The following is a 25,606-nucleotide window of genomic DNA, read 5'->3' as shown; positions in this document are numbered from 1 at the left end:
GTGCAGATACAGGCCTACACTTCAAATAATTATGAGAAAAATCCAACGTAAAGAGAGCACCTCCATTAGGAAATAGTCAACATGAAATTTCGTCTTCTACTGACACCTGCTGGTCAAATTGAATAGTTGCAAATATTGTGAAGAAGTTGTCATCTAATTCTAATCCTAAACAATATGGCCATTCGAAGTGAAGTATTAAGACAATTAATCAGGTTTGTACTGCTTGATTAAACACATTCATCCCGTTCCAGTGCACTAAAACCCACTTCCCTTCAGGACCGTGTCAGCGAAGCCAAAACTTCCTTGAGTGACGCTGTTTCCCAGCATGCAATGCGAGCTAGCGATTCACAATACTATTTCATCACAAACATGGATGTAAAAAATAAAAAGGGACGAAAAATGAAACTTCAGGAACACCAACCAATACAATGCAATACAAGCAGAACTGGGCCGAAGTTTTATATTATGTACACCATAATACAGCCTTCTGGTGGACAAGCCATACTATTTAATCCGTGTCCTCCTATGGCACTTCCGTGGGAGGAAGCTCATCGTAGACTTCACGTGCTGGATGCTCCGTCGCTCCACCAATCGTTGTGGTTGAGTTTGCGAGTGAACGGAAAAGTGAACAGTCGTAACAGAAGTTTTCTGCTGGAAATAATGCGCTACAAGTGGATGTCATTTTGGAGTTCATTGAAAGAGGTTAATAATAAAAGAAAAATATAATATATATATATATATATATATATATATATATATATATATATATATGTATAGTGTGTGTAACTTTAACTAACTTATCTATTTCTATCCATCTATCAAACTTACTATCTAGGGATCTTGATATTGTGTTGGCAGATGCATTATCACGTGTACATGTGGACTACCTACGAAATTCTTATTTCGGGGGAACTGAGGGTTTTCTTGTTTAGTTTTGTTTGTCGGTATGTTAATAGGGTTTGGTTCTTAAGGGAGGGGGTGTTATGACCCACGGGTGGGTCTCGGTGCCTCTATGTTTGTGTCTGTGTGTGTGTGTGTGTGAGAGTGGATGATGCCTTGCAGGTGCGGTCCTGGATGTCGGCTGCTGATTGGACGCGCCATGGCTGAGAAGGAGGAGCAGCCGAGCCAGCCTGACGGTCATCCCTCCTCCGCTCCCAAGTCTGCAGTTAGTCACTTCTGAAATGGTGTTAGAGCACGCAGCCGTAGGGGTGGGCTGCCATTTTCTTTGTCCCCTCTTTTCTCCTGTTTATTAAGTATGTAGGGAGGTTAGCCTTTCTGTATTTGGCTTCTCTTTCTTTCTTTAGTTAGTTCTGAAGGCGAGCTAGTTGGAGTTTGGTTTATTATTTTGGCCTGGGCCCACCCTGAAGCCTTTGCTGCCCACCGGTTAAGTTGTTTTGTTTATTTCATTTACTGATTCATAAATGTTTTTGTTGAAAACCGCCAACTGCCGTGAGAAATTAATGAGGCTTGGGAGTGGGGGAAGGTGTCCCACATGTTGCGTCTCGGTCCCCCTAGACGGGACGTAACACCGAGTTTTCACCGTGACAGCAGGTTGAGCTCCTTCCGTTTTACAAGTGACGTCGTCACGTTAGGCTGTTCCATCCCTGCTAAATTCTTTAAAGAACTACCGTTAGTAAAGTTTTAAATTATAATACACTCTACACTAATTGTAATTTCCTGCCCGTGGTTCTATATTGCAACAGTTGACGGCTCATATCAGCAGATAAGCAGCAACAATCTGGGCATTGCGGGTGATTCATAAATATGTCATTTCTTATTAATTAGCCCATAAGTGTTGTACACCAGTGTGACACCAAATGCTTGTTGCTGACAGCAGTGAAGAAATGACACTCTAGTGGTTCTGCACATTAATATAAATAGAGTGATTCTCTATCATTACATGACAGGACGGCGGCACTCTGACAGATTCCATGAACCTGGACACTGATGATCCAGACTCCGGTCCAGATGACACAACAGGCCACAGTGGAAACGGGTCAGAGCATGGACTGGCTGCTGAAAGGATCCAGGTAGGTGGCGCTGTCATCCCAAGTTGTGTGGTGTGGAGGATCAGGGCCAAAGTTCCAGATGCTCACAGATGTGACTGTGGATTCAGGAGGAGTGTTTGAAGGCTGGACTCCCAACAGTGATTGGCTGCTGAGGACCTCTCAATCACAATCAGGTTTTTTAGTGGCTGTGAGATTGAAAGTGAGATTGCATTGTCCAGGTAGGAGGACAGCAGTCAGCCATGTTTCACCTCCAGTCAACACGCAGTGGTTCACATGAAGGTCCAAGAGGCCTACAGACCTACACTGAGTCTGGACGTGGCAGTACAGTTGGATCATTGTCTTTGTTGTGTTGTTTGGTCATTGTGATCCAATGTAATGTGAGAGAAGGACGAGTGCAGTTATATTGGAGTGAGTTATTTAGAGTGGAATAGAAGTTATAATGCAGAGTCTGTTTTTATGAAATGTTCTATCACCTGGCATCCATCCATCCATCCATCCATCTTCTACTGCCGTATCTGGAGTCAGGTCTCGGGGGCAGCAGCCTCAGCAGAGACCCCCAGACTTCCCTGGACCCAGTCACCTCCTCCAGCTCCTCCAGTGGGACCCCAAGGCTTCCCAGTCCATCCCAGAGACCTGGTCCCTCCAGCAGGGTCTCCTCCTGGTGGGACATGCCTGGAACACCTCCCCAGGGAGGCGTCCTAAACAAGACCCCGAAATGCTGGAACTCCTCCCCCTGAGGCAGGGCCTCCCCACCGACCCAGAGAGGGCAAACCACCTCATATCATTATCACTCTCCTCACCCAATCAATCTTTTACTCTATCCAATCTTTTACTCTATCCACTCTGTCCAAGCTCTCATTATGCTTTGTACAGTATGCTCGATATGCATGATACTTTCGCAGTCTCTGTGTCCCCGGCAGGTGATGACCACTGCGCCAGGAGCTGGATTGTGCTGTCCTGGGGGTCTTGCTGTCATCGCTTCATCCCACCACCATGCTTAAGACCTGGACTTGTCCTATCGGCAGATTGTCCATCGAGCTAGGCTCTTGCCTTCCAAAGCATGGACACTTACACTCCACATGGACAGCAGTCTTGAATGATTTCCTATTCTTTGTGTTTATATCCGTTTTGCCTGGTTGGTGTATCTGTTTTTCACTCTGTCCTGTCTGCCATCCTGGCTCACTCTGCTCCTTTCTCTCTTTCTCTGTCTCTCCTCTATCTTTCTACTTCACCCCAACTACTCATAGGCAGATGATGGCCCTCTGGAGTCTGGTTCTGGCCTAGGTTTCTTCCCACAGGGGAGTTTTTCCCAGCCACTGTCGCATCTTGCTTGCTCCGGGGGCCCGGTTGGTTCTCTCTGATTGTATAAAGCGCTTTGAGACGCCTTTGGCTGTGATTTAGCGCTGTACAAATAAAAGTTTATTATTATTATTATTATTATTATTATTATTATTATTATTATTATTATTATTATTATTATTATTATTATATCCAGCATTGATTTATCTGTTGGTGATTAATTATAATGTATCATTTCTTTTATTTAAATTATATTTGAACTGAATTGGATGGTTTGTAAAAGTGAGATTTATTATCATTGATTCATGTGGTTTATGTTGAGACCGAGTGGAGAAGTGGGTATGGCCTACAGAAGGTTTTAGTACACAAGTTATTGAGATACGGAGAATCCCCATGGCAGGACTTCAGGAGATATATAATCAAAGTGTTAAAGCAGCAGAAATGAAACGTCAGTTGAGGTCAAGGTCACACAGGTCAGAGGTTGTGATGGCTTTTATTGTGAGAATATTGAATCATTGAAATATAATGTTTGAGCTAGTAACAAAGTTAGGATGATATAATACAATCACATAAAATAAATGATCTGGTTTCCTTCTGATTCATTGATGTCCTTCTGAAATCTCCACACAAACATCTGGCAAGCATCAAAACCATGAATTATTTTGAGGGAAATTTCTTTTGTCTTACTTATGATTCAATAATGATTTGAGTTCCCATCACAGGTGTTGTGAATCACTTTATCTTTTCCACATGATTTCCTTATTTAAGATCATGAAGCAGAAATAAAGTCTCTTGAAAAGTATTTTTCACCTCCAAAATGAAGATGTTATAGAAGTCTGAAGTGAGAGCAGAGCAGTGTGTTGTTGATGTGTGGAACCTTCATGCTGAGATGTTCCAGCCGTGGATGATGAGAGCAGAAGCAGTGGTTGTGTTGCTGCTGCCTTCACTGAGCAGCTGCTCCAAGTCCTGCTTCTTCCACTGAAGATTCAGCTCCACCAGTGGCTTCTGGGACGTCTCTCCCAGTAACCACAGCAGCTTGTAGGGAGAAGCAGTCCGCCAGCCACCAGGCTCCACTGGGGTCAAAGGTCGTGCCAGCTTGCTGGTTAGCTCCACTGGTTGTAGTTCTGTCAACCACCACTAGATGGGGCTCTCCTCTTCACTCTCCTCCTCACTCCCCATCACAAAGGTCTCCCAGCTGCAGAGAGAAGAAGAGACAGCAACAGTCAGGACTCACCGTCCTTGAACGCATCATCACAGAGACGTTGACTGTTGATGGAGATGATGGAGTGACTGGTGAGAAGAAGCAGACTCTCAGTCACATGTCAAGTGTGGAACATATGAAGGTCATGTGACCATGGAGTGTTGGACTGATACTGAGGCCTGATGAAGATGAACTGATCAATAATTGAGTGGTGAACTGAGAGAAGAAGCAGTTTGGCAGCAGATGTTGGATGAATGAGGAGCAGTTGATCAATGTTGACATAGTTTTTCTATTGGTTGGAAATGTCTTGTTGCCAGGCAGAAAGATCAACTCCCCAGTAAGTACAACTGATGGTTGCATTGTGGCTACGAACAAAACCAAACAAGCAAAAACTGGTCAAACAGTGCCCCTCAGTGGCAGAACTGGGAGCTGCGAGGACCGACACGTCATAGGAAGGTTTGAAGGTTCAAGGCTACATTTGAACACATTGTTTCTTATTGACATATTATAGAGTGACCTGTCTGAAATATCTGCCTGTTAATCAATGTGTTATTTTTTCAGCATGTGTTCATTTCTCTGTACAGTCTGCAGTAGAAGGTAGTTCTGACTCGAGGGCGCCCCCTGGCGGCTCTTTACAAAACTACAGTTGCCATCACTTGTTGGCAGTCCATGATGACGGTGAGAAAAATGTGATTTCCTCTTTGAAGAGCTGCACCTGTTTCTCCCTGACGTGATGAGACTGGACACTTGTTGAGGGCAGTGGCGGTTGCTGGTCTTTCAAGGAGGGGAAGCTCATTTTCTGCCTGCGTCATAAAATCCATTTGTTTATTTATACGTAAATTATGCCATCAATGTCTTTCAATAAAAATGATCAGTGACCCTGTTGTAGCAGCTAGCTGCCTGCCTGCCACATCAGACCAGTCTGTTGCACAAACTGTCCACTGCCTGGCCACATTTGGAGCACAAGCTAGAAATCAGCTTTGCACTTCCTGCTGCTGCACAGTGTTCTTCTGTCTGATCAGCCTTTCTCCCCCTCAGGCTGCAGCTGCACTGGTGAGTTCCAGCTGACATTATATCTTCATATATTCTTATTAACGGCTGACTGTGTATAATGGAGATACTGTTTATATATACAGTATGTATGCATTGTCGTTGTACCCATATTTTATTTATTTATACACAGCCTTGACAACATCTATTGTATTTATGGACCTATAATTATATAATTATATCTGTTAAAGCTTTCGGGTTATATATATATGTATATATATATGTGTACATATATATATATATATATATATTAAGGGTGTCAAAGTTAACGCGTTAACTCAACGCCGGTTTATCGCCGAAATGTTTTTTTATCGCGCAATTAACGCACACAATGCTTTTTGAGCCTTTGGCCGCTCCGTAGATTGTGGAAACCGGAAATGAATTGACTCACAGCACACAGTCACACGCTTGCAGCCGGTGTACCGGCTTGTAAACACAACAAAAAAAACGAGCGCTTCTATTCGGCGCCCATGTTCATCAATGTAGTAGTTCACACCCGACGCGAACAGGCGCGCGGCTCCCCTCGCGGATTGCGCCATGCATTTAACGTCAGTTCACTGGACGTGGAAGCGAAGCACCGAGCGCTTCCATTCGGCGCCCACGTTATTCAATGTGGTGGTTCACACTAGACGCAAACAGGCGCGCGGCTCGCGCCATGCAGTTGTCGCTTCGGCGTCTGCTCTATTTTGTGCGCGAGCCGTGAGCGATCCTCGTCAATAGTACAGGAAGTCGCTAAAAAAAACAACAACGAGAAAAGAAAATCCGGTGAATTTTCAAAATAAACTAATTTCAAAATAATATATATATATGTGTATATATATATATATATATATATATATATATATATATATATATGTATATATATATATATATATATATATATATATATATATATATACATATATATACATATATATATATATGTATATATATATACATATATATATATGTATCCACTGAGACTTACCGTCTGTAATGTGTCTTCCACAGGTCCGGTACGGGTCATGGACTACGAGGAGTACGACGACGAGTACTTGCTCTTCCAGCAGCTTCTCAACGACACCGCCAACACCTCTGAGCCGGGTTACGTGGTCAGCGACCCGGTCCAGCTGTGTCCCAGGACCGGCGTCAACCACTTTGGCGCCAGGATCATCCCAGTCTTCTACTACGTCAACTTCCTGCTCAGCTACCTCGGCAACGGCTTGGTGCTCTTTGTCATCTACAAGTATGAGAAGCTCAACACCGCCACCAACGTCTTCCTCCTGAACCTGGTCCTGTCCAATGTCCTCTTCACCTCCAGCCTCCCCTTCTGGGCCACCTACCACCTCTCGGAGTGGATCTTCGGCGAGGCGCTGTGCAAGCTGGTCAGCGGCGCCTACTCTGTTGGCTTCTGCTACCTGACCGTGGTGCACGCGGTCCCGGCCGCCAAGAGCAGGAGGAGGGCGAACGCCGTGGCGGGAACCCTGACGGTCTGGCTGGTCAGCGTGGCGGCCAGCGCCAAGGAGTTTGTCCTGCAGATGGTGTGGGAGAGTCCGTTCGACGGGCTGATGTGCGAGGAGGCCGGGTACCCCGAGAGCACCGTGCTACAAGCAGTTCCTGCTCTTCTTCTGCTCCCGCTCTTCATGGTGATGTACTGCTACACCGGCATCACCGTCTGCGTCCTGTCCACTCGGCTGAAGAACAAGTGCCGCACCGTCAAGCTCATCTTTGTCACCGTGAAAACGGTGACAAAGATGTCACGTTTCTTTTTCCTCTGCTGGACGTCCTACAACGTGATAGTCTTCCTGTGCGCCCTCAAGCTCTCCGGCCCCAGCCGGGGGGGGGGGCGGCTCATCGTGTGCCCCCTCGGAGGCCACGGACTATGCGCTGTACGTGACGCAGAACGTGGCCTACGTGTACTGTTGCGTCAGTCCCATGTTTTACACGTTTGTGGGCAAGAAGTTCCAGAGCCACTTGAGAAAGCTGCTGGCCAGGAAGCTGCCATGCCTCCACAAGCACATGAGCCTCAGCAGCCAGAGCAGCAGGAGCACGTCCCAGAGGACCGCACACTCTGTCTACTAGTGCCCGTCTCACACACACACACACACACACACACACACACACACACACACACACACACAGCCAGTTGTTCCCACCTAGACAGTAAGCGCTGTATATCTAGAAAAACATACTAGCAGTTCATGGACTAAGTCTCAATCCAGGGTCTGCATCCTTGGAAGGAAGCCTCCATTGTCTGAAGGAAGCGTCCTCCGTCCGAAGGAAGCTCCGTCTGAAGGAAGCGTCCTCCGTCTGAAGGAAGCGTCCTCCCAAGGACCCGGCCCTGAAGGACCGACCCAAACCCCGCCTCCCCGGTAACCTCACGGGACGGTCTGGCCTTGGGCGTACTTCCTGGTTGCGTCACCGCCGTTCCCTCCTGCTGGCCAACCCCGGAAGTGTGGTTTTCATAGCATCAAGCTCACCATTGGTTGGTTGGATGTTCAAATCAGTAAAAACCCTGCGTTAAAAACTGAAGATTTGATGTGAAATTTCAATACTTAAATTTATACGCGGTGTCTTTGCCAGTAGATGGCGCTAATTTCAGCTGACTTCCCAGGATCCCAGGATGCTTTGCAGCAGCAGCACGCAACGCATCCTGGGATACAGAAGGAGGTGAAGGATAGTAGTGGTGTAGCCTTGATGCTAACAGTAGGGAGCATTTGGAGCGTCGTTCTGACTATTGGGAATTGGGAGGAGCCTTCAGCGCAGTGCGGTGACGCAACTTCCTTTCAAATTGCAGCCTTCCAAGGATGCAGCGCCTGAACTGAGACACAGCCATGGACTGCTGGTGACGTACGGGGTCACGTGACCCGTTCACTGACCAGTGAACATGGCGCGGGGATGTGTGTGAAAAGTACACAATTATTCTTTGGGTTTTGAACTCAATGGTTTGTTGTGTTGTGTAAACCTTGTCAGCAGTGAGTTGTATAAACTATTATCAACTACTACAAATAGATCAATAAATACACACATTTTATGGACTGAAATGTGTTTTTCTGATGTGGGCTGTTTGTCCTGGTGTGTTTCCAGAGGAAGGCCTGGATCCTTGTGGCTGTAGGGGGAGTAGGAGTCTCAATGTTGGCCTTGACAAAGGACAGTAGTGACCTTGTCACTGCTGAGCTCCACTCAGTTTGTTCAAACACTGGGTTTGTTTTTACCTAACCCTGATGGAGCCTTGCTATGAGTGGAACTGTGACACACGAGAAGGCTTTACTAGACAGAGGGGGTGGGGGGTAGCGGAGCAGCAGCAGATGGATGCAGTGTTTTGGTGAGCCACCTCATAGGAGGAGACAATGTATCCTGGGATATCATGGAGAAAACGTGTTGCTGTAATGTCAGTGGAACCAAGTCAGTGTCTGTGAAGCCCCACCAGGGTGTTGAGCTACTAGAACAGGGGTGACATGACAGACCTGCATCGAGTCGGCGGGCCACCGAAGTTATGTTGACGGGGGGGGGGCAACTCCATTGGGACAGACCTCTACATCGCGGTCGAACGTGATATATGGATAGATGGCGTTCAAAACGCTATTTCGCCGGTGATAGATAGTGTGTGTTGAATACATACATTCGTCACTGTATTTTGATTTACCTTGTATGTATATCTATACTGTTGGAATCATATATTTAGTTTAGATGTTAGTGTTGAATAATATAATTAGTTTAGATGTTTGTTTATAATAACATGATTATTAATATAAAGCTGTTTAATCATTTGGCTGACCTACTCATAGAGAAAAGGCATTGTTGCAGGAGTCACACAAAGAGCTCAAGAAGGAACAAAGGGAAGAACATCCCTCACTAACTGGTGACCCTGGGGGAGCAGAGGGTGACCCTGGAGACCAGAGGGTGACCCTGGGGGACCAGTGGGTGACCAGAGGGTGACCCTGGGGGACCGGATCACCCTGGGGGAGCAGAGGGGGACCAGAGGATGGACAGAGAGCTAACTGACTTTGCGATCACCATAAGACTTTATAACCCGGTCATTTACAGTGGGGAGAACTCATGATCCATCGGAGGCACGGGGGGGAGGAGCCTGTGACCTCAGGCATGTTGTGCACTGTATTATTTCAACAGGTCACGCTGGAACCAATGATGGATCATTTGGCTCCCTGCCAAATAAGGACTTGTTTCCTGTTGCACTCAGTAATCAGAGACTTGGATCAAAGGCTGCCCCAACATCCAATGAGGCTTGGGTCTGGAGACCGGGCAGCCAGTCAGAAGAGGACAACACCTGGGAGTGTTTGCATGTTTTCTTTCTGTATAAAAGGACTGGGTCAAGGGACAGAGAGCAGTCAGACTTCATGCCCTGACAATACTTTGGTGTTGCTAGGGTTCTGAACTGGGCCCAGAGCTCTGTATAGTTGTACCCTCAATTGATTTCTTTACTAAAGACATATTTAAATTGGCATTCTTCTCCTGTGACTCTTCATTCAACCAACACGCGGATCAGCAGCACGGCACAAGGAAATCTGATCCAACAATACATAGAGAGAGAGAGAGAGAGAGAGAGAGAGAGAGAGAGAGAGAGAGAGAGAGAGAGAATTTTGTGTATACAACATTAATAAAAACAAAGTACCGTAAATACGCCAGGGATTGACAGAAAAAAAAAAAGATAACCTTAATCAACCGATGTAGTTCTGCCTAATAGAGTTGCCGTGAGTGATGTCATTGGCAGTCGCCCACCGGACAGAGGCGACTGCCAATGACGTCACATACGGCAACTCTATTAGGACGGGGTTTGCCCATGTCTGTACTAGAACCACCCAGAACCACCAGGGTGTTTAGCTCTTAGAACCCCCTAGAACCTCCTAGAACCATCCAGAACCACCAGGGTGTTTAGCTCTTAGAACACCCTAGAAGCTCCTAGAACCATCCAGAACCACCCAGAACCACCAGGGTGTTTAGCTCTTAGAACCCCCGAGAACAATCCAGAACCACCAGGGTGTTGAGCGCTTTATTGCAATGACTCTGCAAACACTGAGACACCTGAGTCAAATGATACAAGTGTTGGTGAAGATGCCACATTTCACAGCACATTGAAGCTACTAATATAGATCTACATACACATTAATCTACCTGAACATGCAAACACAAGCAGGTGGAGATTTAAAGATACTGCTCAAGAAAAAAGGTGCATTAAACATTGATGGACTTATATGGGTACGCATACAAATATATATTTATTAGTGCTGGGACTCCATTAAAGAAAATAATCAAATTAATTATGGTCTTTGTAATTGGTCAAACCTCTGACCTTTGACCTCTATCAGTCATGGTTGACCTCCAGTGCTCACGCAGTGCTTCACTGGAAGGCCAAGAACAATCCAAGAGTCCATATGTGGCACTGCAAGGTCCACCAGTGGCTTCTGGGACGTCTCTCCCAGTAACCACAGCAGCGTGTAGGGAGAAGCAGTCTGCCAGCCACCAGGCTCCACTGGGGTCAAAGGTCGTGACACGCAGTTCTGTCAGCCACCACTAGATGGAGCTCTCCTCTTCACTCTCCTCCTCATCCTCCCTCAATACCTCTCCCACCTGCAGAGAGAAGAAGAGACAGCAGGAGTCAGGACTCACAGTCCTTGAACGCATCATCACACAGACGTTGACTGTTGATGGAGATGATGGAGTGACTGGTGAGAAGAAGCAGACTCTCAGTCACATGTCAAGTGTGGAACATATGAAGGTCATGTGACCATGGAGTGTTGGACTGATACTGAGGCCTGATGAAGATGAACTGATCAATAATTGAGTGGTGAACTGAGAGAAGAAGCAGTTTGGCAGCAGATGTTGAATGAATGAGGAGCAGCTGGACGACACCATCCTCCTCTCACACTGTGACTGGGAACACTGGACCTCTGCTGTGGGATCAACTGGCTTTGGTGCTGGAACCATCATCCACTGCTTCCAAACCAGTACTGACCTCACACTCTGCAGTTGATAGTCTCTGCAGTGGACAAGATCCATCAGTGGCTTCACTGATGAAGCCTTCAGGTTGTTCAACCTCAGGTCCAGGTGTCTGAGGTGGGAGGGGTTGGACTTCAGAGCTGAGAGCAGCCAATCACAACTGACCTCTGACAAACTGCAGTCAATCAACCTGAATAGAGAATAAATGATGGAGAGTTTATAATGATGGAGAGTTTTTCCAGGGTGTCATCACTCTGAAAATCAAAGTGAAATGTCGACTTCAGAATCTGACACTACAGAAAATGTCACCTTGAAATTAAATCCTCAGTCCAAAACTAATGTGTGTTGAAATGATGTTTGGTCACATGACCACTGATGAACAGAATGAAGTTTTCATATTTCTGGATGTCATTTTGATATGAATCAACCTTCAGTTCAATGTTTATTCAACATGTGTGATGAAGTGTGTTTGGTGCTGAAACCATCATCCACTGGTTCCAAACCAGTACTGACCTCAGAACCTCCAGTTTACAGTCTGGACTCTGCAGAAAACCACTCAGCACCTTCACTCCTGAATCCTGCAGCTGGTTCCAACTCAGGTCCAGGAGTCTGAGGTGGGAGGGGTTGGACTTCAGAGCTGAGAGCAGCCAATCACAGCTGAGCTCTGACAAACTGCAGCTCCTTAACCTGAATAGAGAATAAATGATGGAGTGAGTGGAGTTTTCATCACTATATGAAATTAAAAATATGAATGTCTATAACACTGTAATGTCCATTAAACCAATCAGAAGCACAACAATAATACTGAAATAATGAATCACCACAATAAAATATTTTATATCAACCTGTTTAGTCATGTGACCACTGATCAGCTGTTAACAATGTTGGAATTCATTGATTCATTTTGCCTCAAAGGTTCAGTGTGTAAAATCAGTGCAGATTTATTGCTGAAAGCTTCATATACAACCGTCAATATAGTTTGAAGTCTTTGATTAGTAGAAAATAAAAGTCCTCTGCTTTTCCTGCCATTAGAATGCTTCTTTCTAGAAACAGACAGAAGGTCAAAGGTCGTGGCCATCTTGCACCGCCATATTTGTAGGCAGCTGGTTGGGAAGATGAGTTTGAGAAACAGTTTCATATTGATGGTTGGAGGCTGGAATCCTCTAATAAAGCAAGTGCTGAGAACAAATGGTTATTAAGTGACTGAAATGCAGTGGAATCTTTTCTGCATCTTGCTCATCAATACTGAACTGACTGAGATGATAGAACCTGCATTGACCCTTGACCTTCTGCTGAGTCCAGCTGGATCTATCTACAGTATCTAAGTGCTCATACAGGTGGCTAATGCTAGCGCTAGCTGAAAATCATGCTAGCACTGGACTGTCTGCTGTGACTATGACTGATTGTGATGCTAATAGATGGTTGTAATATTTGTGTTGATGGAACTTTATCATTATACAGAGAACTAGACACCTTTGCTGTCAACCACATCCTTTATGATGCTGGAAGGCTACCGTAGTTCACTGGCAAGAAGGGGAGAGGGAGCGTCAGCAAGTAAGCACTGCAATCTGATGGCACTAGATGGCAGGATTTTACATACTGGACCTTCAAACCCAGTTTCACTCATTTCAAACACAAACCAGTGACTGGAAATTGAATTTCCAACAGCAGTAAAGTGAAAATCATGACAACAATAACAAGAGTGATAGAAGTTGTAAAGTGAAGAGGGTGAACTGACCTCAGAGTCTCCAGTTTACAGTCTGGACTCTGCAGAAAACCACTCAGCTCCTTCACTGTTGAATCCTGCAGCTGGTTGTCACTCAGGTCCAGGTGTCTGAGGTGGGAGGGGTTGGACTTCAGAGCTGAGAGCAGCCAATCACAGCTGAGCTCTGACAACCTGCACCTCTCCAGCCTGAATGTAGAATAAATGATGGAGAGTTTATAATGATGGAGAGTTTTTCCAGGGTGTCATCACTCTGAAAATCAAAGTGAAATGTCGACTTCAGAATCTGACTCTACAGAATAAAATGGGAGAGGGAGGGCGAGCGAACGAGTGCTGCACTGTGGAGTCCATTACTGGCTCTTGATGATGTTGGTGTCTGGGCCCCCTTGCACCAAAGTAGGATTGCGTCATCCAAGATGAGTCACTAAGCCTTCAGCGTTCAACCAATCCACAACACGTGTGTCCAGGCTTCATGGGTCGCACTAAAAGCCATCCAGGATGAGAAGACACGGATTCATCAAGCCAGGTGAAAGCTATCCTGGATCAGTGCGCCATGCACGCGGCTTCCTTCCATAGACCCCGGTTATGGAGCTGGGATTAACGGATTGGCCATCTTTGACCTCCTCATAAGCCTCCATGAGGATTTGCGCCTGGGACGGGGATTCAGACTCTCGAACTTTCTTTTTTTTTGTAATTTATTGTTTATTTGGAGAAGCAAGTGTACAGACATTTCTCTTGCGTACAATATAAAGTCCACATCAAGTGTGGATATGAAAATATAATTGCTAATCCAGTATTTTTTTAACAACAATAACCATAACAGAACGGAACAAGTGAGCAAGTGACAGGGCCTACTCCATTCCTTTTAACATAAAAAAGAAAGAAAGAAAAAAACACAGTAAAATGTGTATCATCTCATGAACCAGTCTAGCAGTGTGTATCATGACAATGATTTTACAGAGCAGTCAAATTCAGTTTACAGAAATTACAGCTTTTATATATTCCGTCCATTTTGTCCATATCCTGAAAAAGGAGTCTCTTTGACCTTTAAGACAGAATTACAATTTCTCTAGAATGTAAATATTCTGAACAATATCAATCCATTCATCAATTGTAGGTGCTTCAGTCCTCAACCATTTTCTCGTGATAGTTTTTTTGCTTGCTGCCAGAAGCATTGCCATGAGTTTTTTATCTGACAAATTCCAGTTATCCCATGAGATGTCTCCTAAGTACAGGACTTCACATTTACAAGGAATTTTCTCAACAAAAATGTTATTTAAGTGCATGCACAGTTGATCCCAGAATGGTTTGATCACCGGACAACCCCAGAAGATATGGTAATGATTTGCCTTGTCTGTCTTACATTGTCTCCAGCAGGTTGCACTGTTGCTGTGATGTTTTTTCTGGGCAGGGGTTACAAAAAACCGAACAATGTTCTTCCAACAGAATTCCCTCCATGAATTGGAGCTTGAGGTCTTCCATTGAAATTTGTGAATCTTTTCCCAGCTTTCAACTGAAATAATTAAATTTCCTTCTTTTTGCCATTTATTCCTTATGTAGTCTGTGTCAACTTGTTTGAACAGCTGAATACCATTGTATAACTTGGAGACAACTTTAGTACAGGAACCTGATTTCAACAATGACAAAAGCACTTCTAAGAATCCTGGTCCAGCTGTTTCCCAAGTTTCTTGTAGATTATGATTATAGTAAGACCTAACCTGCAGATATCTGAAGAAGTCATCCTTCTCCAACCCATTTGACCTTTGAAGTTCTTCAAAACTCTGAAACACCCCCCTCTTGACAAATGTATAATAGGTGGTTAATCCTTTTGAGATCCATCCCTTGAATCTCCCGTCATTCTTGTTTGGTTTAAAAGCCGAGTCAAAAGCGCACCACTTGAACATTTTGATCTGGTTACCTAAATGGCAAATTTTCACTATTCTTCTCCAAGAGTTCAGCATTGTGTATAACATCGAGTCATGCGGTATCATCAAAATATTCTTGTAGTTCTTTGTCCATCAACATCGATAAGAGAGGTACACCTTCCACTGAGGAACTCTCTATGTCTTTCCATCCTGCATTGTATTATGGACAGCATAGATAGATTAATGGTTTCAGTTGAGCTGCAAGATAATATTCCTGTAGGTTGGGAAGACCCAACCCCCCTTTCTCTTTCTTCAACTGCAGTGTTCTGTACCTTATTCTGGCCTTTTTCCCTTGCCAGATATATTGTGACATTAATCTGTCCCATTCTGTAAATTGTTTCTCTGGAATCAAGATAGGTAAGCACTGAAATAGATATAACAAGCGTGGACTGACTCAACTCTGGAGTGTAAATTGAAAAAAGGGATCACATTCCATCTCTGTATGTCTATTTTTAGTCTTGATGTTAGGGGGCCATAGTTGGCATCGAAAGTCCTGGAAAATTCTTTTGTTAGAAAAACCCCCAAATATTTTATGGAATCCGCCTCCCAATTCCATCTATACAAACTCTTAATTTTGTTTGGAGGGACATAATTCAGTGTTAAAACCTGAGTCTTGTTGATCTTAATCTTGTAACCCGACAATGAACCATATTCCGCAATCATCTCCATTAATATGGGTATAGTTTTAGTTGGATTTGTTATAGTTAGTATTAAATCATCAGCGAACAGGGATAGCTTTTGTTCACCAGAGGCCATCGCAACTCCTGTTATGTCAGGCCTCTGCCTTATCCTTTGGCTCAAAGGCTCTATAATGTATCTCTAGTGTGTTTAACTCATCCAATTCTCTTTTCACTTCCTTGATTTTAATATTTGTTACCTCCCGGAAGGTTTTAGAATGCTCCTGTTGGAGTTTCCTTAACTCCTCCTCCAGTTTGTATTGTTTTTGTAATCTCATTTTCTTTTCGTTTAAGGAGATCGCTATTATTTTACCCCTGATCACCGACTTTAACGCGTCCCAGAGTATAATTGGCCCCACCTCTTCATTGTCGTTTTCATCCAAGTATCTTTTAATTTCATCTTTCAAATTATTTTTAATAATTTTATTTTTCAGCAAGTTTGTGTTAAACCTCCAGAGAGTGAATCTGTTTTTCTTAGTCAGGAAAAAAGACATATAAATTGGACTGTGGTCCGAGTTAGGGCTCTGGCCGATTTCACATTTTTCTATCCTATGAATATCATCTTTGAGCATGAAAAAATAATCTATGCGTGAGTATACTTTGTATGGAGGGGAGTAATGCGTGTAATCCCGACGACATGGATTTTTAACTCTCCATACATCCACCAATCCAGTTTCTTCTAACATGTTTCTGATTCTTTTACTGATAGTTTGTTTATTAGATTTTCCATTAGACAAATCCAAATTCGGGTTTAATCTAACATTAAAGTCCCCGGCATATATCAATACCCCTTGACTTTTTGTTACTGTCATTTCAAATATGTGTCTATAGAAGGTCCAGTCGCTACCAGGTGGAGCATAAACATTAATAAGAGTTATCAGGACGCCATCAATTTTCCCTGTAGTCAAAACAAATCTGCCTTCCTTGTCTTTATGTTCTGCAATATGTTCATAGTGCAGGGTACTTGATATTAAAGTTGCCACCCCTCTTCGCCTCCCCGAAGCATGGGAAGAAAAATACACATATTTATATCCCATCTTATTCAACTTGGCATGTTCAGAATCGTCTAGGTGGGTTTCCTGCAGAAAAGCTATTTGGACCTTTTCTTTCTTTCTCTAGATAAAATCTTCCATCTTTTTATCGGATTATGCATACCATTTATATTGAATGAAACCACCTTCAGTTGTTTTCTTTCCATTTAAGTGATGTCTTCCATTTCACCAATCACATTGGAGAGCCCCCTCAAGCCCACTAGAACTAAAAGAACATGAACAGATAAAGCAAGAACATACATACTCACTGCACAATGAAAAAACAAAAAAACAAAAAACAAAACAAAACAAGCTCGGCTTCCAAACAGGGGTCCATAACCTAGACCCTGTTGAGCTTCTTGGTGACAGCCCGGAAGGGAATGTCCTCCCAAATCTATTGGTGAGGGCCCTTCAGGTGGCAGCAGCACAGTTCCGGATGGACCCTGACGAACCTTTTTGTGAAACTATCATCTTTAACTTAGCCTATGTAGAAATTTCTATCTGAGAAGTGTACCTCAAGAGGAAAAACATGGTATCCTTCAGTTCTCAAGGAGCTGGTGGTGATGTTCTCCTAAATGCCCGGAGCCTCTCTTTGTAGTTGACTTCTCTTGAAGAGCTGGAGGCGCCTTTCTCTCTTCTCCCTCCTGTCCTAGTCCAGGTCAGCCGCTCGATCTGCTCCTTCAGGGAATCAGGTGAACTGATGACTTTCACTTTGTAACCTCTTTTGACCATGTCCTCCGTAGCCTCCTCTATGTTGTCGTAGGTTCCAGACCCTTCTTCATATCTCACTCGCAATCTCGCCGGAAAAAGGGTCTGGAACGAGACCCCGTTCTCCTTCAGAGCCCTACGAACCTCCGTATACTCTCGTCGTTTTCTGAGAATGACTGGTGGGTAGTCGTGGTCGAGATTTATTCGCTTTTCACGCCAAAAGAGTCCCTTTTGTTGCCAAGCCTTGCGCAGTACAGACTCTTTCATTTTGAAGCTCGAAAACCTCACAAGTATTGAACGTGGTGATACATTCTTCGGGGGTTGCGGTCCCAGCGCCCGATGTGCTCTTTCTATCCGCACGTCTGCCGCGTTCTCGACCAGACCGAGCCCCTCTTTCAGTAAGGTCTCCACAAATGTAGTCATCGACTCCGAGTCCTTCTCGGACCCCTCCGGAACACCGTAGATCCTGACATTTTCCCGACGAGATCGACTGTCTAGGTCCGTTAGCTTTTCTTCCAGCTTCACGTGTAACTTTAGCAGCCCGGTTAACACTTCCTCCGTGTTTAGAGTCCTCTCTTCATTTTTCTCCACCCGCTCCTCCACTTCGCTGATTCTTGCATTCGTTTTATTAATTTCCTCCTTGATAGACTTCAGTTGTTTGTTGTTTTCCTGACGGAAACCTCTCAGTTCTTCTAGTAACACTTCTAAGCTAGCCATCTCGTCCTCGCTTCTTCGTTAGCGCGTGGCTTCACGGAGTTAGCTGTAACTACTTCCTTTCTCTTGCCGATTGTTATATAGAAGCAGGGGCTTCGTTTGTCGTCTTACCCCCTCTGTACGTTTACCGTGGTATGTGGAAATTATATTACTCAACTGGATGGGGGTAGGTCTGTGATTTCTTTGGTTCTTTCGGGAGCCGTTCTATCGAGCTACCATCTCCATGAGTCTCCAGACTCTCGAACTTTCAAAGCTCGCGAGCTTGGAAGCCCAGACTCCCAGGTCATAGTCATGCGCACCAAGCATTCAGCATAAGGGATCTTCCCTTGGCCAAGCAGCCAGGGCGCATGATCAATTGGAGGCATAGTGACAGGACCGTCCACTGTCACAAAAACAAGCTCATGTTACTCTTTGATGTGTCTTCATCTTTCTATGGGATGTGTATTTTTATATAGGATGCATGGCAAAGTAGAAGTCATGTTAGAAATGATCCAATGATTGCAATATGATCTCAACTCATTTCTTTATCATGATTGAAATGAAATGATTCCAAAGCTTGAAATAATGACAGTGGCTGGAGATGATAACAATGTGCAGTGTTGAGTGGAAGAAGCACTGCCTTCCACTGGTGGTGACTGTTGACTGAGACAAGGATGAAATAGATCCTGGAACTCAGCCTGGTCTGGAGCAGCTCACTCCACACAATAAATCTCCACGGTAACTTCTAGCAGAACATATCTCACTTCCACCTATCCCACTGTTGTGCAACCACATCAAACATCAATTGATCCAGGATAACCAAGATATCCCGGCTTAATCCCTCATCCTAGTTTCCTGCAACAGGGCCCAGTCAAGTGAAAATCATGACAACAATAACAAGAGTGATAGAAGTTGTAGAGTGAAGAGGGTGAACTGACCTCAGAGTCTCCAGTTTACAGTCTGGACTCTGCAGAAAACCACTCAGCACCTTCACTCCTGAATCCTGCAGCTGGTTGAGACTCAGGTCCAGGTGTCTGAGGTGGGAGGAGTTGGACTTCAGAGCTGAGAGCAGCCAATCACAACTGAGCTCTGACAACCTGCAGCTCTCCAACCTGAATGTAGAATAAATGATGGAGAGTTGATAATGATGGAGAGTTTTTCCAGGGTGTCATCACTCTGAACATCAAAGTGAAATGTGGACTTCAGAATCTGACACGACAGAAACAGAGAGGGAGGGAGAGAGGGTGAGTGAGTGAGCGCTGCAATCTGAAATCTGACCATTAGATTGCAGTATTTTACACACTGGACCTTTAAACCCAGTTTCACTCATTTCAAACACAAACCAGTGACTGCAAATTGAATTTCCAACAGCAGTGAAGTGAAAATCATGACAACAATAACAAGAGTGATAGAAGTTGTAGAGTGAAGAGGGTGAACTGACCTCAGAGTCTCCAGTTTACATTCTGGACTCTGCAGAAAACCACTCAGCTCCTTCACTCCTGAATCCTGCAGCTGGTTGTCACTCACCTCTCCAACCTGAATAAAGAATGAATATTTGATTCCTTCCATGGTGTAAATGTCATATTCAGAGTCATTCCTCCCTGTTGATGATCCAGATGTGCGGCTGTTGGGATCACTGAGTCATTCCCTCAAAGGAGTCATTGTGCCAGTGTGTTGTCAACACAATAACAACAGCAGTGTGTCAGTCAGTGTGCAGCCAATCAGCAGTGAAGATGGAAAATAATCAGTGAGTCCTTTGTGTGCTTGTGGCTGTTTTCAGTCATCAGAGTCTCGTTACAAGTCAAACACATTCAAAGGACAAGATGAAGAAATACTGCTGCACTATTAATCTGCCTCTAATATTTCTTCACAGGATCTTCTGCTCAGTCATGTGACCTTCATCACCAATCAACAACTTCCGTTGAGCTCTCAAGTGACTGGAGACATTTTCCACACTTTCTTCCACCATCCAAAGTCTTTTCTGGCTGCAGATTGTTGACATGAAAATATCAACAACATCCACTTTGTCTAGATGAGTCTTTAATATCTGCTTCAAAGTCTTCACACTGAGCAGCATTACACACCAGTTGTCATCTGCTGACACACACTGTCCACCAGTAGAAAGCAGGAACTGACCTGAGAACTTCCAGTCTGCAGTTTGGACTCTGCAGTCCAGCACAGAGCAGCTTCACTCCAGGATCCTTCAGGATTGTCCAACTCAGGTCCAGCAGTGTGAGGTGGGAGGGGCTGGACTGCAGAGCTGAAGACACCACTGCACAGTGAAGATCTGAGAGTTGAACACTGAATGAAGGAGAGCAGAATGAGAAGTTGCTGCTTCCATCATCATCATCATCATCATCATCATCATTACCATCATCATCACCACCATAATCATCATCACCATCATCATAATCTTCATCACCATCATCGCCATCACCGTCATCACCACCACCATCATCATCATCATCATCACCACCACCATCACCACGATCATCACCATCACCATCATCACCATCACCATCATCACCATCACCATCATAACCACCATCACCATCATAACCACCATCATCATCATCATCAACATCATCATCACCTCCATCATCATCATAATCATCATCATCATCAACATCATCAACACCACCATCACCATCATCTTCATCATGAATGATTGAAGAGTTGATTTTGGTTGACAGTGTAAATTCAATAAATCTTGTGCAATCAACTGACAACAATGAAAAAGAAGCTTCCCAAACAAATGTGCACATTATAAAGACTCACAACAACAAAAACATAACAACTGTGTGAAGGAAAAAGCAGCAGGCTGAAGCCCAAGCTGATTCTTGCCTGTCCTATACAGTCCATAAGATTAGCTGGAATAATTAGTCAGACAAAATCAAAAAGGAAAAAAAGAGAAGTGCAACTCAACAAAATATGCAATATGCTTGACATTATTCTTCATCATTGACTCACAATTCAACACACACACACACACACACACACACACACACACACACACACACACACACACACACACACACACACACACACAGTGTTTACATACCTTACTAAACGTATCACAGCCTTCCTGCAGTTCCTCACAGCTGGAATCAGTCTCAATCTTCCCTCCCAGGTTGTGTTGTACTTGCTGGGGTCCAACTCCTCCATAACCTCCTCTGACATCTGCAGCATGTAGGCCAGAGCTGAACACTGGATGGCTGAGAGTCCCTTCTCTGATCTGTTCTCTGACTGCAGGAACTCTTGGACCTCTTGATGCACTGACTGATCCTTCACCTCCAGCAGACAGTGGAATATGTTGATGCTTCTGTCAGGAGAAACATCACCAGTGTTCAGCTCCTTCAGGTTGTTGATGACCTTCTGTAAGGTTCCTGTATGATTGTCAGTGAGACCCAGCAGGCCTCCTAAGAGTCTATGGTTGGATTCCAGACTGAGTCCATGGAGAAAGCGAACAAACAAGTCCAGGTGACCGTTTGGACTCTGCAGGGATTTCTTCATCATCTTCTGAAGGAACTCATCCAGGGATTCTCCAGAGTGACCATCTTCTGTCCTCTTCCAGTTGGTGTGACAGTGGAAGCTGAAGACTGCAGCCAGAAACTCCTGGATGCTCAGATGAACGAAGCAGTAGACGGTTTTGTGGAAGATCACACTCTCTCTTCTGAAGATCTCTGTACAAACTCCTGAGTACAAAGAGGCTTCAGTCACACTGAGACCACACTTCTCCAGGTCTTCACTGTAGAACATGATGTTTCCACTCTCCAGATGTTCAAATGCCAGCTGGCCCAGCTTCAGAAGAAGCTCCCTGTCAGCCTCCGTCAGCTCCTGTGGACCTCCTCCATACTTGTGCTGCTTCCTCTTGGTCTGGACCAGCAGGAAGTGTGAGTACATGTCAGTCAGGGTCTTGGGCAGCTCTCCTCTCTGCTCTGAGCTCAACATGCTCTCCAGAACTGTGGCAGTGATCCAGCAGAAGACCGGGATCTCACACATGATGTGGAGGTTCCTGGAGGCCTTGATGTGGGAAATGATCCTGCTGGACACATCTCCTCTATCTCTGAACCTCCTCCTGAAATACTCCTTCTGGTCATCGGTGAAGCCTCGTACTTCTGTCAGCCTGTCCACACATGACGGAGGGATCTGATTGGCTGCTGCAGGTCTGGAAGTTATCCACAGCAGAGCCGAGGGAAGCAGATCTCCTCTGATCAGGTTTATTAGCAGGACGCTGACTGACTTCTTCTGAGTGACGTCAGTCACCACCTGGTTCTTCTCAAAGTCCAGAGCCAGTCTGCTTTCATCCAGGCCGTCCAAGATGAAGAGAAGTTTGCAGACATGCAGCTGCTCTGCTGTGAGCTTCTCTAACGTTGGATGGAAAACATGGAGAAGCTCCAGAAGACTGTAGTGCTGCTCTTTGACCAAGTTGAGCTCCCTGAATGAGAGAGGAAGCACCAGATGAAGGTCCTGGTTCTCCAGGCCCTGGGCCCAGTCCAGAGTGAACTTCTGCACTGAGAAGGTTTTTCCAACCCCAGCGACGCCGTTGGTCAGCACCACTCTGACTCTGAGTCCCTGCTGCTCAGGTGAGGCTTCAAAGATCTGGCTGCACCTGATTGGACGGTCGTGGAGGCTCTTCTTGGTCTTCTTGGTCTCCATGGTCTCAGAGGTCTTGGTGGTCCTCTTGGTCTTCTTGGTCTCCATGGTCTCAGAGGTCTTGGTGGTCCTCTTGGTCTTCTTGGTCTTCTTGGTCTTCTTTGTCTCTGTGGTCTTCTTGGTCTCTGTGGTCTTCTTGGTCTTCTTGGTCTTCAGCTGCCTGACCTCATGCTCTCTGTTGACCTCCTCACTCAGTCCCTCAGTGATGTAGAGGTCAGTGTAGATGCTGTTGAGGAGGGTTTGACTTCCTGCTTCTTCACCTTCAGTCGCACGTTCACATCTCCTCTCCAGACTGATCTTCTGCTGCTGTAGAAGCTCCTGCAGACCATCATCAGCCTCTGGAGCAGAGAAAAGGTTGGAGAAGAAAACATCAGTGTGACAGTGTGAGCATCATTTTCTCTCCACAACTTTTCAGCTGCTGTGGTGAAGCTGCTGTGTGACTGTTTGCTCTCAACGTCCCTCAGTGAATCTTCTCACTGGAGGTCCTGACGTGATCTCAGAGGGAGAAGTGAAGGAGGTGCCGGTGGACAGTCTTACTGTGATCAGTCTGGCTGTGACTGGCAGGTTGCAGTGCTGCTCCACACTGAAGACACGAGGACTCACCTGATGGAGCAGACCGGTCCCAGAATGAGCCAATGAACCTTCTGTATAACGAGGACGTCCAGCTCATCCTGGCCTGCTGCTGCTGCTGCTGCTGCTGCTGCTGCTGCTGCTGCTGCTGCTGCTGCCGCTGTAGAAGCTCCTTCAGCTGCTGCTTCTCACCACCAGGACTCCCCTCCGTCTTCCTGTGGAGACACTTTGGCTTTGAGTGAGTGGATCAGTTGTTGGTGTCCATCACTTGTCAGCTGTTTTTCTGACTCCATCATTAGTTGGATGGAATCATTGTCTCCATCAACACTAACTGACAGCCTGCTGGCCTCCTAGTGGGCTCTTCACAAATCACTTCTTGTCTTTTGCTCTCTTTTCTAAATTCAATCCCTTCATGCAGCTTCACAATCAAAGAATTTGAGCCACAAAGAATGGAGCGCAGCCGTTAATGACGCCGTCTTTTAGCCACCACGTTGCGCCCGTCATGGATTTGTAGCTGTTTTCTAGGCTGGTCTTGTCACATCATCTAATATATTATTAGATGACATATTCATCTATCAAATGTATATTTTCTATCTGGTGTGGTTGACACCTGGTGGGCTCTGGTTGAGCAGTGGCTCTGTGGAACTGGTCCTTTGTTTCTCAGCAGACAGAGACAGTGGAGTCACATTGCACTGAACTTTGGATTGAAATTCATCTCAGTGGAGTTGAGCTGCACTTTATGACAGAGCATCAAACATTCCTGCCACTGCATAAAGTTCAGTCTCAAAAAGGCTTTGCTGCATTTCAACATGATGAATGTGACCATGTCAAAGATTCTCTTCTCTTGACCACTGACCACAACATCTGACACCTTTTCACCTTCTGAGGAATTTATCACTGTCAAATCAAACTAGAATTAGACTGAGAAACAAGGACATTAGTGTTCTTACTGTGTTCCAGAGGCTCCAGCTTCATTACTGAAGGTTGCAGGTAGTTCCATGGACCTGTCACTCTTCAGAGACACCCCACTGGACCCTGGAGACGCTGCTGCTCCGACCTCCTCTTCCTCCACTCGAACACTCATCTTGAGCTGGAGGTCAAACAGGAAGTGAGGCAGTGAGCTCAGAACACTCTGACTTCCACTTGGGAGCGAGAGAACAGGAAGAAATCAACCAGACTGAAGTCACATTGTTGACTAGCGTCACACTGAATGAGTTATTCAGTCAGTCAGGACTCACCTGCTGCTGCTGCTGCTGCTGCTGCTGCTGCTGCTGCTGTTGGTGGTGGTGGTGGTGCTGCTGCTGCTGTTGGTGGTGGTGGTGGTGCTGCTGCTGCTGCTATGCTTCAAAATAGAGCCTGGGGGGGACAGAGTGGGTGGGAGAGAGAGGGGGGGGGGGCAGAGAGAGAGAGGATTGATTGATTTTCAGCAGTATTATTATGTTGACATAGTTTTTCTATTGGCTGGAAATGTCTTGTTGCCAGGCAGAAAGATCAACTCCCCAGTATGATACAACTGATGCTTGCATTGTGGCTACAAACAAAACCAAACAAGCAAAAACTGGTCAAACAGCGCCCCTCAGTGGCAGAACTGGGAGCTGCGAGGACCGACGCGTCATAGGAAGGTTTGAAGGTTCAAGGCCACATTTGAACACATTGTGTTTCTTATTGACATATTATAGAGTGACCTGTCTGAAATATCTGCCTGTTAATCAATGTGTTATTTTTTCAGCATGTGTTCATTTCTCTGTAAAGTCTGCAGTAGAAGGTAGTTTTGACTCGAGGGCGCCCCCTGGCGGCTCTTTCCAGAACTACAGTTGCCATCACTTGTTGGCAGTCCATGATGACGGTGAGAAAAATGTGATTTCCTCTTTGAAGAGCTGCACCTGTTTCTCCCTGACGTGATGAGACTGGACACTTGTTGAGGGATGTGACACTTCCTGTCAGCTCCTGAGGACAACAAGGAGGCCGAGCCTCTAATGCCCCCTACTGGCTGCACTCTGGAAGAGCCCTCCCCCCATCCTCAGGACCAAGTGATCCTCCCTCAACGTGAACACATCACTTCCATGTGAGGAGAGAAGAAGAGACGGCAGAAGTCAGCACTCACACTTCAGTCCTTGAACGCATCAT

The 25,606-nt window shown here is 45.3% G+C and overlaps 1 protein-coding gene and 1 long non-coding RNA gene across 3 annotated transcripts in view; both read right to left on the bottom strand.

Annotated features, from left to right (window-relative positions):
• The window catches only part of LOC142887998 (NLR family CARD domain-containing protein 3-like), a 307,344-nt gene extending 282,541 nt beyond the window's left edge, over window positions 1-24,803 (bottom strand). The window contains exons 1-3 of one of the 2 annotated variants that reach the window (XM_076026004.1): window positions 24,430-24,803; window positions 23,447-23,694; window positions 21,315-23,247 (exon numbers count right to left, since the gene is read on the bottom strand). In XM_076026004.1, coding sequence (XP_075882119.1) covers window positions 21,315-23,247; window positions 23,447-23,694; window positions 24,430-24,563 — 2,315 coding nt within the window. In that variant the 5' untranslated portion in view covers window positions 24,564-24,803. The remainder of the gene's footprint in view (window positions 1-21,314; window positions 23,248-23,446; window positions 23,695-24,429) is intronic. The other variant, XM_076026005.1, reaches the window with a different exon arrangement.
• LOC142888001 (uncharacterized) lies at window positions 10,679-11,831 on the bottom strand. The gene is made up of 2 exons (XR_012926644.1): window positions 11,513-11,831; window positions 10,679-11,118 (listed from the first exon to the last, which is right to left on the bottom strand). It is a non-coding gene; the product is annotated as an uncharacterized LOC142888001 (long non-coding RNA).
• Window positions 24,804-25,606: the final 803 nt, after the last annotated feature.

This window comes from Nelusetta ayraudi, unplaced genomic scaffold (assembly GCF_046127955.1).
Source record: "Nelusetta ayraudi isolate G7.1 ecotype Tasmania unplaced genomic scaffold, CSIRO-AGI_Nayr_v1 ptg000018l, whole genome shotgun sequence".
NCBI classification, from domain to species: Eukaryota; Metazoa; Chordata; class Actinopteri; order Tetraodontiformes; family Monacanthidae; genus Nelusetta; species Nelusetta ayraudi.
The sequence above is the reverse complement of the archived record's forward strand: the minus strand, read 5'-3'. Positions and strand labels throughout refer to the sequence as shown.